Source organism: Perissodus microlepis, chromosome 22, assembly GCF_051167445.1.
Source record: "Perissodus microlepis isolate ML-2025 ecotype Zambia chromosome 22, ASM5116744v1, whole genome shotgun sequence".
Taxonomy (NCBI): Eukaryota; Metazoa; Chordata; class Actinopteri; order Cichliformes; family Cichlidae; genus Perissodus; species Perissodus microlepis.
Genome location: NC_140481.1, coordinates 30,312,330 through 30,329,722, shown reverse-complemented (window position 1 = coordinate 30,329,722; position 17,393 = coordinate 30,312,330). Strand labels below are relative to the sequence as shown.

General features: G+C 38.8%; 1 protein-coding gene across 1 annotated transcript in view; it reads right to left on the bottom strand.

The window, feature by feature from the left end:
* grin2da (glutamate receptor, ionotropic, N-methyl D-aspartate 2D, a) overlaps positions 1–17,393 on the bottom strand; it is a 260,349-nt gene that overhangs the window by 46,032 nt on the left and 196,924 nt on the right. The window contains exon 10 of the mRNA XM_084920174.1: positions 12,085–12,238. Within this exon, the coding sequence (XP_084776300.1) occupies positions 12,085–12,238 (154 nt within the window). The remainder of the gene's footprint in view (positions 1–12,084; positions 12,239–17,393) is intronic.

Here is a 17,393-nt window from a genome sequence, read left to right as displayed (position 1 = left end):
TTATTTCAACCTGCAAGTGAAATCAAAAAAAAAATAATTTTTAAACTATATTTTGTTGCAAAGTAACTGAACTTTTTACAGGGTTTTATTGACTCTGATGGTTGATTCTATACAGTACACACAGTTTTCACATCCCAGTAGCCATTGAAATTGCAGTTATGGCTCGCTCCATATTAATTTACACAGGAGCTTGATCCTTTTACCCTGAAATACTCAGACACAGCAGAGTGTCAAGCTCCAAGCGTGACCTTACCACTGGTACAACTGAGCTTTTTTTGCCTTTGTAAAAAGACTGCATTTGAACGTCTTGATGGTAAGATGAAGATGGCAAAAGATGGCGAAATCTTACAATGCTGTGATTGCAGCCATTCCCCAACTCTCTGTGAATGGTACTCATGGCCATCGATCAGTGGTCTTTGATCAGTGGTCTTTGATCAGTGGGTTTTGGTCAGTGGTTGTTGATCAATGGTCATGAGAATTTGCATAATTAAGATTAAGGAACTGACCTACCAGCCCATTGTTCCTTCAGTGGGCTGGTTTCAGTCATTATGCAAATGTACTGTTTATAAGATTTGGGGAAACCTGCAGTCAGCTGAGACTGAAGAAGTCACTTGGATGAGTGACGAAACGTTTCTCCCCCAAAACGCTACGTCCAGATGAACAGAATCAACTTTTTGGAGACTGCATTTGAACATTTTGAAAATTACAGAGAAAAATAGAAACCAAGATAGTAAAACAAAGCTAGATACTGTAGGTCATTCTGTTGTTGGTTCTATTCTGTGTCAGCTCAGATTCATAGTAAATTCAACCAAAACATAAATTGTAATGAGAGAAAAGACATATCTCAAAGCAGGAGGGATCACAGAAGTGATGAAATATTGAATGGGATGTAAATATTTTTAATCAAAAATAATATAAAACATCTAAGTCCGAGTCAGGGATTTGATTTTAATGTTTTTATTATGTCCATGAATATGGAGAGAGCATCCATGTATTATACATTTCAGGAAAAGAAATGTGTGCTGAATAATTTACAAATTGACACTTTCTGTTTCTGCCACTGTGTTGCTGCATGACACAGCAAATGAGCAGTCTTGTATTAAATTGTTAGACGTCTGGATGTAGACAGGAGGAAATTGTCTCTCCTCATATCAAGTAATGGGTGCTAGTCTAACTGCTGGCAGAGGAAACAAGCAGATTCTCCTGAGATTTGCCAAATTAGTGAGGGATTTGCTGCCTAGACCGACATTGGCAGATGTAACACTAATCAAACAGCACCGGAGAGATGGGCTGAGCTACTGGGTCGCCTCATCAACACTTTAGTCTCTCCTTGTGTTACTTCCAGGATGAGATGCTAAATCAAACGTGACTGTGTGCTGACATACCAAAGAGTAACAAGCACCGTTTATATACGAGGCTTTTAGCTGTGGCTCCCGTGCAGAGAGACACACAGTGAGGGAGCAGGTGGAGAGGCTCAGGATTATCCATTAAACTTACTGCCAGACAGGGTTAATATGCTTTTAAGGCTGCATGGGCTGCCAACCCGTGTGCCACAAGGACTGCGACGATGCATTATAATTTCAGCTAGGTTTTCATTGTTATATTGAATAATAATTTCATTTCATTCTGTTTTTGATAATCATTTTCTTTTTATTAAATTTTGGTAGAAACATTTTCAAAATCATGCATGGAGGATACATTTTTAACACAAAAAGCATCAAACTAGACATGGATCATAATCACAAGGAGGCTGTCACAAGGAGACCTGAATTTTAATCGAGCTTAATGCTCGTACAAGCAGGCACAAAGTCAAGCTTAGCTGAAATCACAGCAAGAGAGCTGATGTCAGTGCCAGCCCATATCATCTGATGGCTCAGATTACACAACTTTAAATGACAAATTCCATTTGGGAGTGTGGTTTAAGCTGCTTTAGTCTGCCTAAAGTTGCTATGCATCTGCAAGCTACTTTGCAACCCAACTCCACACCAGCTTCTCCTTTTCATGCTATATCTGACCTAATCAGTTTCAGATGGTGTGCTTTAGGCGGGGTGGCTGTGGGTCATCTACTAACAGGAAGGTTGGTGGTTTGATCCCTGGCCGTTCCCTGGCGTTCTCCCTCATTCATGGCCGTGTGTTTCTCCGTCTATTACGTTATAGTTTCCCAGTTTAGTTTGTATGGTTTTGCTCTCCAGCAATAAAGCTGTGAATTTTGAGTTCATTCCTGCCTCCGTGAGTTTGCGATTGGGTCCTCATCCAGCCTGCACACAGCCGAAACATGACAACTGCGGTTTTTACCAATTGCATGTGTGCTGTTAAACATGTAAAGCGAGAGGTGTTGGTGCCTGTAATTTATGTATGAAGATGTGCATGTTTGCATCGGTTTAAGGTTGACAGTGCAAACAGCTTCTTTGCTCAGATGTTTTTTTTATGTGCACCCTTTTAATATGTTTTTATTGTGATGTTTAGTAATATCTGGTTTCATGCAGCAGTTCCTTTCATCCAAAACAGTTTTCTCCTTTAGGGAGACAATAAAGTAACCTCAACCTTAAAATGTCATTTAGAGAGAAAGAACATTTAAAAAAGATTGATGAACAACAGTTTCAGGGAAAAGGATGACTACAGAACAATAGTTTGTTTTTTTATTATAAAACATTATTCATTGCAACCCACATTAAAGTTTTATAATGAAAATAAATGCTGAGTTTATTTTAGTATATGTGAAACCCTCTTAAGTTTGCCATGCAACATTATGGATGATTAATAATGTAATAAACTGTGTGTCACAAGAACAACATCAAAGTTGCACAAGAGTCTTTGAATTATACATTTATAATGATTTTAAATTAAATCAAGAGTTGGACTGGATGGAAACGTTTGCTGGATTTGTGCTGAATCTAGCCGATACCCACGGTCGCTTTAAATGTTTTCTTCAATTTTCTTTTGAATTTTCATATTAATTTATTTCTTTTCAGGTTCTAAATCTAGTTTTGAATGACGCATTCTGATTTTTGAAAGGCACTCACTGACGTTTTTAACAAAAGCCAATAAATAAATACTGGTTGTCTGCTTGTTTTGTGAATGACTTTTCCTATACAAAGAAAATGGTTTAATGATTGTTTTGTTTTCTGTGTCTAGTGTTATAGTGGAGGAGAGCGTACATAATAACAGTCATTAACAGAATGTTGAAAATGATGCTACTGAGTAGAATAATCTTTGTAATATCTAATTTTAGGAACACCTCACAGGCACGACAGACTACAGTGCAATGAAACAAAACAACTACAAGCAGAGTTAATGTACACGTGCCTGGCGTAGCACCAATGAAGAATCAATACTGTCCTTGTTGGAGTGCCCACACAAAAGAGGATTTATTGCAGCGTCATTGGACAGAATTATGCTGCCATGGTCGTAAATAAATTGATAGCAAAATGTAAAGCAGCTAATTTGTGTGGCAATAGCAGCACAACTGCAGCAGTGTTGCAATGCTCGAGTAGGTTTTAAGAATTACAAACAAAATTTCTGTGGCTTGTACTTAATTTCAATTAAGCATCATACAAATGACGATTTTGTAGCCAGTCATTTTTGTGTATCTGTGAGACATTTCAAATGATTTCTTTTCTTTAACCATTTCAAAGCATTTCGTGTGTGAGTTTTGGAAGCAGTGCTGAGCTTCTCTTTAGTATATTCTGAGGGAAGTGATTCGATATGTTTGATTACATTTTTTGGTGTAAAGGCATTTTCAAACTCAGCAGCAGCGAACGCTGAACAAGCAAAGTTTGGGGAATTGTGAGTTCAGATTAGACACAGCAGTGGATTTATTGACCTGCAGGTGTCGGGAGGTATTTGTGTCTTTGTGTAGTTGAATCAAAATTGAACTTGATCAGGTTTACTTCACTTTCACTTATCGATGACATGAGTATGCTGGGTTTTGTAGTGCTATTAGCTTTGAGTTATGTACTCTCTCAGTGATGTTTGGTTTCCAGCAGCCACATCACCATTTTGCAGAGGAGTGCATTTAAACAGGGAAAGTCAATTCATCAAGACACGTGTTCTTTTTCAAAGATAGCCTCTTTAATATTCACACCTGGAAGCCACCAGGTATAACCACAGTCTGGTACTGGTGCCAGCAAGCAGAGCCACTGGAGTACAAGAACCTAGCGTTGGGTTAATAAGGTGTATGCGGCCTTGCTCAAGGGCATTTTAGCAGTGGTTGTTAAGTAAAGTGACAATATTATTAATTCAATTTGGTTGCCAGCATGTTCCCAGCAGTAATAGACAGATTCAAACTGGTGACCCTAGTTCTCTATAGAACCAGAGTAGGAATAACCCAGAAAAGTCGCCTTATGTCATAAGTCTGTTTTAGTGAGAATGGTAACAACATTATAAAACTGAGTGCTGATGCAGTTAGAAGCTGAACAGCATAGGACATGGACACAGTTATGACATATTTAACACAGTAATGTCATTACAGTATGAAGTGCATAAATAAAGTTCATCTGCTTAATTTATTTTGAGATTTTACCTCATGCACCAATGCTCACGATAAGGAATACAGCTTACTAGTTCAACACTGATACCGGGTCAGCATGCACAGGTAGCCGTGGTGTTGGTATGGTATCACAATTAGAAACCGCTGAATTGCTGTAACGCAAGTTTAAGTAGTTGTTATTTGATTTGCTTCTATAGCATGTGCACAAAGTTTCACAACAATTTGGTATAATTACCGGCTTAATCCAGAGTGCCATAAACAATTACGATCACCTTCTCTGCCTCATCCCACCAGAGTACTTCAGTAAATGGTATGCTAATCTGCATTACGTATACAGCAGGCCAAGGAAAACGATGAGTACAATTAGGTTTGCCTGCCACTACACATTTGAAGCTTAACTGTGCAGAGGCACACATATAGAAGTACATATATTTTAATGTCTCAGGGAATATTAATACCAATACAATGACTGAATCCTGTATAGGAGGTAATATTAACAACTGTAACACTGTTGCTTTATCATGTTTTTTTCTTAATATTGAATGATAACAAACATTTGGGAAAAGGGAAATATTGGAATATGAAATATTAAAATATTTCATTTAAACTTGCATTTGAAAAAAAATACAGCTTAATTTCACCTGTTGGCTCATAAGATGCCCACCTGGAGACAACAGTGCTGAGAATGCAATGCTAAATCAGTGAAGTACTCTTTGAACATTAGATAACATAGTTCATCACTCACTTTTATTGACTTTAACTTGTAGAAGCACAAACACACACACACACACACACACACACACACACACACACACACAGAATTTTTTTTTGAGAAGCTGAATTCACTAAGCTCACAGAAACTCTTAAGAAGCTCCTCACAAATTATGACTTGGGAGTTTTGTTTTACTGTTAGTGTATAAAAGCTTTTACCTCTGAAATGCCAATATGAGTGGCAGGCCTTCCACTGCAGCTGACCATTCTTCAAAACAAAGCGCGCGCACACACACACACACCTCTGCCTTCATTTCTCCTCAGTCGCTCAATTTTCACATCCCCCTTTACTGGGTCCCTTGACAGTTTAAGTGTTTGTTATTATCCAGGCTTTGAGTGTGTGTCCTGTCTCACTCTCAGCTTTGTAGCCTGGAGTTTCTGTGTCTGTAATAAGACCTTTGTGTCTATTTCACATTCACAAAGGTCACTGAGACTTTAGAGAATTAAATACGTCACAATTATTACTCTGAGTTTAGATTGTAGAGATTTGAAAATATTATGTAAAGGAAGAAAAAAACATTGAAATAATAAATAATAAATTTCCATTCAGTAGCACAACAAAGAAAACAAATCTTTAGAAAACTGTGAGCCCAGCTTTGAAAGAAGCACTAATGCACGCTGCAGGCAAGTAAACGCACCAGGACAATAAAAACTGCAGAGTCAGCCATTTCTCTGACAAAAGCGAGAGTTGGGGCAGCGGTACAGCATGCGTTTGGCATGGTTTTATTCATCTCTATGACAGCAGGGCTACACAAAAACTACCAAGCTGAATTTCATTAAACTTGGTAGAAAGGTGACAAAGAGTAAAAGGAAAGAAATGCATTCATTCATGTGTGGATCAAGATCATTTTGCTCTGGTCAGGGGAAGCATGTAGTTCTTTCTGAGTATCCTTGTACAGTTATTTTTGTTTTATCTTTCTCATTGATGCTGAGAGAAGCTTGCGCATTAAATTAATGTTTAGGTATTTCAAATCTGTTAATTAGTCATTAGTTACAGTAACAGATATGCAATCAAATGTGAGTAACAACAAATCATAATAAATTAGTTACTTCCTTATTATTAATGGATCATTCCCAAATGTGGGAATGGTCTGGGAATATGCAGAGGGCACCCTTGGAAAAGTTCAAGCATGTGCAGTTCAAAGTGCAGGAGGTATCTGCATGCATTCTCATGTCATGTTTTGCTACCATGAAAGAAAAGTACAGAGAAAGACCAGAACAGAGACATCAAACAAGGATTTAGTGAGAAAACGCTGCTTCAGAGGATGTCAGGTTTGAAAAAAGGGGACCCCAGCAGGACAGTCTTAAATATTTAAAGCCATAGGAAATGTTTTCATGCTTTTCAAACTGAACATGTACAAGAACCTGACAGAAGAGCATGAGACTGAAAACAGAAAGAAGGAGCTCAGCCCAACTTTGAGGATATCAAACCAATGAGTCCACTGCAGAATGCATCTATTTTATTTAAGATAAAATAGCCTCTATAAGTACTGTACTGCTTTATTCTTGTTGGTTTAATTTACTGTATTGTCGTCTAAGGAGCTTGGAAAAAAAAGCATCTGGACTTCACCTCTCATCCAAGAAGCTTCTTCAGTTCTACTGTCAAATGGTGGGAAGTCCCAGATTTAAGCCCTGTGGGAGTGTCTCCCGGGAGGGACATGGACCCCCCCCCCCCTAGTAACACAATCACGTGAGCTAAGGTGTGAAAATGGGTGTAGGTCACAATCAGCCAAGGTTTCGGGTGAGCTCATTGTGAAACCTGGCCCCACCCTATCATGTGATTTCCTGAGGTCAGATGGGATGTGAGTGGGCGTTAAGGCGTCTGAGAAGGGATCTCAAAACTGGATTATAGATGGCAGACAGTTGGTGTCGTAAACCATCGCCTCTCTTCAAAGATGGTCACTCACAGTGGACATAGATGGCGTCCTCGAAAGAGTGACCTTTGTCCTTTAGATGCAGATGGACAGCCGAGTCTTTGAGCAACTTAAAGAAGTCCAGATGCTTTTTTTTTCAAGCTCCTTAGACCACGATGACCTGGATGTCTGAGAACCTTCACAGATTTACTGTATTGTCATTTAAATGTAAAAATATGAAAAAAATAACCCGAATGCGGCATGTCTCTTTTAATTTATATACATTAACATTTTCAGAGATTCTTATCATCAAGATAATGTTGTTATAATAAAAAACCCTGGCCAATGACCTTTTCTTCCACATTGAAAGAAGAAACTAAAACTAATAAAAAGAGGCAAAGCTTTTACAAATGACACACATTTTCTTAACTGCTTGTCCAATTCTAGGTTTTTTGGAGCCTATCATAGGTGCACGAGCTCATCACATTAACCATCAACTGACATTTAAACCTATGTTCAATTTAGAACCACTAATTAAACTGACAGCAGCTCACTGGTGGATTCAAACCACCACAGTGTCGACCACAATGGTATCAGATTCCTAGGATTCATTACCATTTATTCTATTTTTCTTTACAAGGCCTAACGAACAGCAAGTGCATTTTAAACAAGTTGAGCATCATGCGGATTGTCCACATATTGCAGCTGCCTTTCTCACAGTTGGCCTCTTGTTGGCCTGCACGTGTTTCCCTCTTCACCTCTTGTTATTATTCTCTGGCTTTTCTGAGACTCCTCCGTCAGAAAGGATTGCCCTGCCTCTCAGAGCACTTCTTCCTCACTTGATTATTTCCTTCACCATTGACCTTTCCTTACGTGTTTGTGCTCACTCTTACCTCTGTTTGACCCAAATTTTTTCTTTTATATTCCATGCATTCACATGTGCCCATACACACACACACACGCACACACAAACGGCCAGAGCAACAGTATGGACTTGCTGTCAGCCCTGTGGCCCAGCAGACTTTAGACAAAATGGCCTTGGGAGCCTTGCACCTCCGTCCAACCATGACATGTTTCAGATTGTCTCTTAAATCTCCTCTGACAGATGGATAGATGTACTACTGCAGCTGTGCAAGTATGAAATCAATCCCTTAAGGAGTCCTGCGAAGGAGTCAGGTCTGTGATGGAGGAATATTAGTGAACTTTTAGAGCAGACTTGGTCGTTATTAAACAAGCAAAAATGAAGAAAAAAATAAATTGCACTTTTATTACAGGCTGGGCTTTAAGGGCTATAGAGAAACGGACAGTATATGGCAATATGATAGGAACTATTTAAACTATTTATGACATAATTCGTCATACAGTGTATGATGTTCTGCAGGTCTGATTTATAACGTCATGCATATAGTATGTGTGGCAGTAGAATATGTGCTTCATTCACACAGGCAGGTTTTAAGCACAGATGGAGGGTTTAAAAAGTAGTCGCCTGAGACGCTGCTCTGTGTTAACAAGTCATTTTTGCTACAGGGTATGATCTCATCTGGTCTGCACGACACGCACACACACAAATGCGCAGCAGCATGTCAACCAGCCGCTGCTCAGATTAAAATATCTGAGAGCATCTGACACAGCTCTATCAGTCTCTCTATCAAAGCCACTCAACCTCGCTCTCTCTCGTTTGTGTTGGGTTTATAGTGGTACATGACAGGACTTTCTCTCTCTGTGTAACACCATCTCTTTCTCTTAAGCACATTCTTCATCCATCACTCCCTTTCTTTGTTGTCATTTCTCTCTGCTTCCAACTCTCTACCTCTCTCAAATTCCATTTTTCGTGGTTGGAAGTGTGTGGAATTAGTCTAAGAAGATTTGTAAATTAAGAGGTGTTATCTTAGGAGAGGCCAACTTTGATTGAGGCATAAGCTATATTTTTTTAAAAATGACTGGAGAAAAAAAGTTAGCTTGTATTGCTGTGGGGGCTTCTTTGAATGCTGAGAATAGTAAAGCTAACTGTGCATTTTGAGCTGTGCTTTGAGATGCAAAGCTGGGAGTTTGAACCTTTTTAACTGAAAGACAAAATTCACATCAGAAATGAGGGCCACTTACATAATTTAGAAATAATGTACAGTACTGTACAGCGTTATGTAAGCTATCAAGGCTGTTTTAGTACATTAATTAATTAATCCTTCAACAATCCTTAAGATTAAAGGAAACTTGAAAGCATTGTAAAGTCCATTAGTGAATAATAGCTTATGCATCTGGGTCCTCTTTTGATGACTCATGTAGTTGTGATTTAAAAAATAAAATGTGACTTTGCTAATAAAAAAGCAAAAACCATATCAGATTTAATGATAACCATGTTCCAGGAAGTGTGAAAGAGTCTCAGATGTTCAAGCTTTATTTTTGGACATCATGCATTGTGAATAGGACCCCAGGGTCAGAGCTGCACAGTAATGTCCCGTGGGAAACAAACTCTGATTTGTACTGCACCATTGTGTACCTCAACACTGTAAAAAATTATTTGGCTACCAAGATTATCGGTGACTGCCATTACGTTCTACTCGACTCCCTTCAACTTTGTCGTCTTCTCTGAAACTCAGGTTGCAGGGTCACTGTTGTGACACAGTATAAGAGATACAGTCTAATGCAGGTGGATGTGGACACGATGGGACTTCCAGGTAGCAGCAGTGCTGAAGTCTTATATATCTTACGTTAAATTTGTTTTAGCTATGGTCTTTGTCTGGAGTTGAGTTGAGATTTTCCTTTGCACCTCGTATAACCCCACAGTTTCATCAAATTAATTTTGATTCAGGTTGATTTTGAATCGTTATGCCCTGTTACAGCTGCCCTCTCCATTATAGGACTGTGCAGCATTTGCATGGTGTTCTTGATGGGCAGCAAACAATAGTTTTATAATCACAAAATGTTCAGCTGAACATCTTGACAAATGCTTCACAAATCGCCCAGGTAAGGAAATCCCACAAAGTTGATTGTGTTCACTTTGACATTGTGTTTTCAGCAGGAGAAACTGCAATGGACTGACTAACAATGGCTCTGACAGCCCATTGTTAGTCAGCGGTGCTAGTTTTGACCATTATGCAAACGACTGTTTATAAGGTTTGGGAAACCCGCAGTGAGCTGAGATGAAGTCAGAATCAACTTTCTGGATGTTCAGCTGAACATTAAAGGATGCGTCCTTCATTTTTGTAGCCACCTAGCTATAAAATTTCTTTTCTGTTAAAATTTATATTAATATGTAAAACAGTTGTACAGCTTCCACAATCTTTACGGTGTATGCTTTGGAAAAAGCATGTAATGAAAATATCCAAGACAAGGGCTGTCTTGGATCACGACCCCTCGAACAGTCATTTAATTCAGTCTCCTTGAACCAGCTGCTTTGAATGTTAACTGCAGTCCTATATGTGCCTCCTATGTAGTCAGCCTCCTTCACCTATTAGTAAGATAGAAAATGTGTTATCATCCATTCTGAACATTGATAAACAAAAAGCAACCCAGACTATAGACGACTCCATGCAGACGTGTGAAATGTAGAAAGCTGAGATTTGAGAGTGTATTTTAACACAAACTGTGTTCTTTTCTTTAACCTGATCAAAGTGGTTTCGGTGCTAGTCAAACCAAAAGCAAAAAAACTCAGTACAAACTTTAAATTCAACACGAAACTGGAGGGTCAGGCCTCCAAGTTAAAAATCTTCTGCTTTTACATGAGTACCAGCCTGCTGTATAATAAGACCTCAGGGCCTCTTGTAAACACTTGGGCAATGAGGTGGATTTAGAAGGATGTTCCACACTAGCGGTAAAATGATATTTGGTCAATACTTTAAGAGCTGTTTGTTCTTCTAATCTCTCTCTAAGTACTGCCACACAGCTCTCACTACATAACCACATACAGCTCTACCTCACTCAGTTAGGATGTCTTTTAGTAAAAGTATTTCAACATGTAAATTTCAATTATTTTGATGAGCTCATCTTCACCTGTGGAAGGGAATAAAGTCCGACTGATGACAAAAACAAAACAGCGAAAATCCCCTTTGGTTTGTTTCAAAACGACACAGCTAAGTAGGGCACAGAGAGAGTGCATAACATGTGAGTGTTTCTAAGTATATATTCTTTATGCTTTCTACTGGGCCTATTATAAGCCCGGTATTTCATTTTGTGCAGTGCACAAATTTAAAATTTAAATTTAGTTTAGCGATATTTTCTTCAGTCTACCCATCTTTCATCCACAGCTGACCTGAATTGCTTTTTAAAGGGATTCTTACCTTCTCCTTATGTAGCACCATTTAGAGTAGAATTTAATTTTGCATTAGAGAGCTTGAAAAGGGTTTGTGATGCTTCATGCACATCTATAAATCCCATTTTAATGTTGTGTATACAGAATTTAGTGGGATACAAATAGACTTTATGATAGAGTTTATGATCCCTACTTTAAAGCTGAACATGGAGAAAAAACATTCCTACGTAGACTTATAATCCAGGGTGTTCATATTCAGCAATCTCATAAACTACGAATGCAATGTCAATTATTGTTTTTGGATTGTAGGTGAGCCTCTGCTCATTGAGTTCTATCAGATGTTTAGACACAGCTTATAGAAGCAAATAAGGTATTGATTTAAGCATTTTTGCCAATTTGTCCTGATGGTTTAAAATACTTCATGGAAAAAAAGACTGAAAAAAGCTAAATTAAAAAAATGAGTAATTTCATCATAAATTCACTAAAAAACTTCACCAGAACTTCAGATTTGTCAGATAGCAATAACAAGGGAAAATATACAACCTGACCCCAGTAAGTAAGACACAAGATGACACAGAATGAAAAGAAGGAGCTAGGGTGGAGATGGGTTGCCAAGTAGCTTGCATCTGCAGGTAGGCAGGCATGTTACAGGTACTAAGCTTGACTTGGAGAAATGACAGACTTATAGAATGCTAAAGTGTACGTTATTAAAAACATCTTACCAAGGAAAGCAGAAGGTGATACTGTGCCGTTACTGCGCGAAACCATGACACTGATGCCAGTCTCCACAAATGGAACTGAAAACTCAACAACCTCTGACCTCTCTTCATTAATGGTGAGTGAGCCGATAGCCATGTCTGCCCTGTTGGACACCACCTGTAAAACAGGAGATCTGAAGTTAAACACAAAGAACTATAAAACATTATATACAAGGTAAAAAGAACCAAGAAAAAACAGATTCACTCAAAGCTGATTCATTTTTTAAAAAATAATGTTTACATTTTTGTGGTATACAGATGGCAAGGAATAGACAGAAACAACAGTTTCTCATAGTCATTGTGCAGGAGAAATGCCATAACTTGGTTCTGTGTAGACCTATCATTTCAGATCAGCATGTTGTGCCTATTTATATGAGCAACACTGTAACAAACTCTAAGTGCTTTTAATGACTTTCACAGCTACTACACACCAGGAAAACCTGATTTAAGCTGATGTCCTGTGGCAAATCTGAAAGAAGTCCATACCCTGGAGGAAAGAAACTCTGTGTTGGCACACAAACAACACCTGTCACTATCCAGTCACTACCAACTTGTGACTGCTGAGGATAGAAACAAAGATCAATTTGTAAACTGACAGTTTTTGCTTTCCGCCCAGCTTTCTATTCACCACAACAGACCAGAATAGCATCCTCAGCTTGTTGTTGTCCTAATTCACTCTCCCCTCACTTGTGAATAAGATTACAGGATACTTCAACTCCTCTAGTTGGGGCAGCGACTCATCTCTAACCTGCAGTGGATACTCTATCATTTTACTTTTAAGAACAATGGCCTCAGATTTGGAACTGCTAATGCTTTGCACTCAGTTGCAAACCAAGCTGCAGGTCACCCAGGGAGAACCACATCATCTGCAAAAAGCAGAGCTCCTGAGACCACCAAGTCTGACACCCTCCATCCCCTGACTACTGCTAGAAATTTTGTTCATAAAAATTATGAACGGAATTCTTGATGGAGACCGAAAACCCACCAGGAAGAATCTTGAATTTTCCTGGTAAGATCCAACCTCTCACTCTCACCAGAAAATAAGAAAGCAACAAGATGAACAGACTCTATAGGCAGTTATAGCACACACATTTCAATTATAGCACACAAATTTTACCTCATGCAATGCTCACTTTATCATGTAGGTTTTCCAGCCAAGCACTGGACAGTCACATTAACAGGTGGAATTTTCTTGATCGCTTCTTGGATTAGTTCTTGGAATGTAGCCAGACCAGCTCTTCTTTTAATCTGTGGCATAATCTTTTGACTGGGGTCTCTTGGCAAATGTGTATTTTCAAAAAGCACTAACCAAAATATACCTCTTTGGTCTCAATGGATGGCAGTTGGTAGGATAGAGCTACAATGTTATGCTCTATAACTATCTATAACTAAAACACCTTGAACAAACAGCATAGGGATCCTTTTGCCATGACTTGCAACATGAAGCTGTGCTGTGGTCCTCCTCACAGCTCCTCAGGCAGCTGTAAACGAGGCTCAGGCGGACAGAAGGTGACGAAGTCAGGGGATTCACAGCCCTGTTGGTGTTTCACCTGGCAGGAAGCAGAGTTTACTTGACTGCAGCAGAGGGACTGTGGAGGTTAGAGGAGCTGGCTGCTGACCAGAAGTTCATTAGTCAGGTCTGGCCTGGCACCAAAAGTCTGTGAAAGACAAAAGGCTCTGCAGTCTCTCAGCAGACACAACGGAGATGCTTTTCATCAGGCTCATAAAGTAGCCTCCTCTAAAATGTTCTTCCTCCTTATTTGTTAAAATCTTAAGCATTGATTGATACATTGTTTCACACAGTTATCAACTGTGAGAAAAAAGCATTGTATGAACTATTTGCATGTACAGCCATTTTTAATCAGTCTTCCATTTTCTACGGCTGAAAAGTAATTGGACAATTGACTGAAAAGTTGTTACATCATCTTTCAAACTTCTACTATACCACTAATCACCAACTAGGCATTGCAGAAATAATTAAAAATTCTTTGTATTTGGTCTTTTAACTTTTTGCAAGAAACATTAAAAGACCAAATACTGAGCGTTTAACTGGCTGCTTCTGACACTCCCACTTTCGTTAGTACAGCAACATTCCTCTAATTAGGATTTTAATTTGTTTTAACCTCCTGCAACTGGACAACTTCAGTCACAGTTTAGCAGCTCATTTCCTGGCTGGTGCTGCAAGAGAGGCCAGTGGAACGGTCGAGTTTTAGGTTGGCAAAGGGACCAACATGAAAAACTATCTATTTCATCTTTTTATACTTAGATTAATAATGTTGATATTTACATAAAATAAACTCCAATCCATTGATTGTTTTTTTAACCTAGTAACTTTAACTTCATTGCATTATAATAATCAGTGTTGTTTCAGGAGACCGTGTTGGTAATAGATGATTATCTCCCATGTGAAATGGCATCTTACAGTTACCTCCAGTTTTGTTACTGATGTTGTTCAGATATGTCTGTAATGCAATCACTAATGATTAAATATGGTAAGTTACACCTATAAAGATGGTGAAAGACATTTTTATTTTTTTACTTCTGCTCCTTTTTCACTCCCACAGCCACCCTGTTAAAGATTTATGTGTAGATTATCAGTAAAATACTGGCAGCAATGCTGCCGGTGGGTTAGCTTTACAGTTCTCCAACTGTTCTCCTATCTCATGCTACTCAAATGATATCATGCTCTGAATTACAGTGCACAGCTGTATTCCTTCACTTTTTCCCCTCTGTTTGCTTATGAACAATACATTTATATTATATAGCTGTCTTTTCTTACAATTCCACTTAAAAACTTTGTATTTTTTAACTGAAGTCGGTTACAACCCAGCAAGCTCAGATGGCAACATAACAACAACTGCCAGCTATTACTCATCAGTTATCATGTACTGTTATCTCTTGCCAATTTTTTGAAATACATTGCTGGACATTATTGGACAGTCCTCAGAATAAAGTCCAAAGTCAGCTTAATACATGGTGGGTTCAGTTATTTGAGATACAGCCAATACTTTTAACATCGAGAGTGTGACGGTATTCAAAATGTATTGCTGAGCGCAAATATACCCCAGGAAGCATATTGATGTAAGTATTTGACTGTTTTTTTACAGCACTATCTTACAGTCTACTATTTGGAGTAAAATCTGCAGATACACTTGATCACAATGATTTTGACTGACTATTCAAATAAATAAAATGTAATGAATTCAAGTGTCGATAACTGTCGCACTGGAATTACTCTGTCTCTTCTCTTTTTTGCTACTTTATACTTATTGGTTAATAGATAAACCTCACAGCCTCAAATACATTGTGTTCTTCAAAGAAGCACAGATGAGAGTGACCGAGAAGAAAAGAAAAACTCTATGTTCATGCCCTTTATTGCCTATGATATACATACTGAGCAAGTCAACACTCTCTGTATGAGATCAATCAACCTTCTTCGAATAAGTCCAGCCAGAAACTGTTGAACCACTAAAGTTTTTTTTATTGGAAAAATAGTTTGTGAAGCCTCTGGAGACCATAAACTTCTCTAAGAGTCTGATAACGCACAGGTTTCACACTTTTCATAACCTGTCATTAGTTGCTTCTCTGCTTGTCAAACTCAATCATTCCATGGTAATTACTCCATTTAATTCAACTTGTTAATTTCAAGATTTTTGAATACAGCGAGGTCTGAAAGCAACACCTGTGACACTTCTCTTCAGGAAGTGCTTCACTGCTGCATAGACTTCAAGCTGCGAACAAAAATGATTATACTAGGGTGATTCACTGTAAAGGGTGAAGAAAAAAAATAACTTTAAGAATGTAGGAAATTACTGGCTGATTGAAAGGCATTCAGGGAAGAAGGTCATAATATAGGTTCTGATAGAAATGATGAAAAATAGTAAAAACTGCCCAACTATAAAGTCTTTCACTTGAGAAGCAAGGTCACTGAGGTTTGCTGATGTCTGAGGGATTATACGCATTTGTCTTGGTGATATGTAACTTTGACAGGATATGATGGTTGGTTGGAATAGGATAAAATAGCAGCACAGAGGAGGAAAAGGACAAACAAATAAAACAGTGCACTGCTGCATATTGTCAACAGAAGTGCATATGACAGGTAAAGTAAAAGAAAAAAAAAGAGGGTTCATGTGGGCGGAGCTGTCCCTGTGCACATGTGTTTGTCTGCTGTGATAATTAGGCAGCTTAATGAGTTACTTAGCAAAGCTGAGCAAGAGGCAGCTGGGATGCAAGAAAGAAGGCCACCTGCATCTCTGAGGCCTATCTGAGAATGAAGCACAGCATACACAGCCTGTCCTCACAATGTGATCACATAATAATAATATTTAGTCAGGACCAGTAGACTCCACACTGCATATTTAAAAATTATGCTTACAGGTTATCCAAAGCATTGCAGAGTAATCCAATGGTCAATAGGCCTTCAGTGTCTCAAGAAGACACCATGAGTAGGTTTGACCATGGTAAACAAAGGTAGGGGCAAATTACTGGAAAAGCATGAAGGGCAATACTCCATGCTGCTGGCATCACAGTCACGTTTTCATACAAAGAATATTAAAGATGTGCTCTTTTAGGAATATCTTTGGAAGCTCAGGAGTGTCAAACATTAATCATTGTCGAGAAGGATTCAGTGCACCACCATACAAATGAGACCCAACAAACCACAAAACATTGCAGTAGTTTGAGGCCGCACATTCAAGGAGGTGCCACGGACTCTGCACTCGATATTCCTGGCAATGCACAAATGTTTTTGGAACGTTGTCAAATGGGATAACATGTTACAAGGTACTGCACAGACTTGTGGAGCTCATGCCAAGTCGAGTAAATGTTTATGCAAAAACGACATGCAATCCTCAACCTTAGAATGAGTGCACACCAGAAATGTCTGACTTTTTCCAAAACTGTCTTCATTTGTATGAAATAAAACTGCCCTCACAAAGTCCACACACACAAATACACATAGACTGTGATAATTTGCTTTCCCATGTTTAACTCCATGTTAAACCAACTTCATTAATCCAGCCGCCGCAGGGGGGACTGGCATCACAGAAACACCTTGGTATCTGCCAACACACACGGTCATGTACAAGCAATCTCACAGTCTGCATTGTCCCTCTCTCTCTCTCTCACACACACACACACACACACGCACACGCACACACTTCTCCAGCACTAATCTTTCTGACAGACTCCCTCCATATTTCCTCGCTCCGTCTTCGATTCAGGTCCAATCCTCTCTCTCAATGGGTCACGTTTTAAAGGGTTTGAGTCAGGAT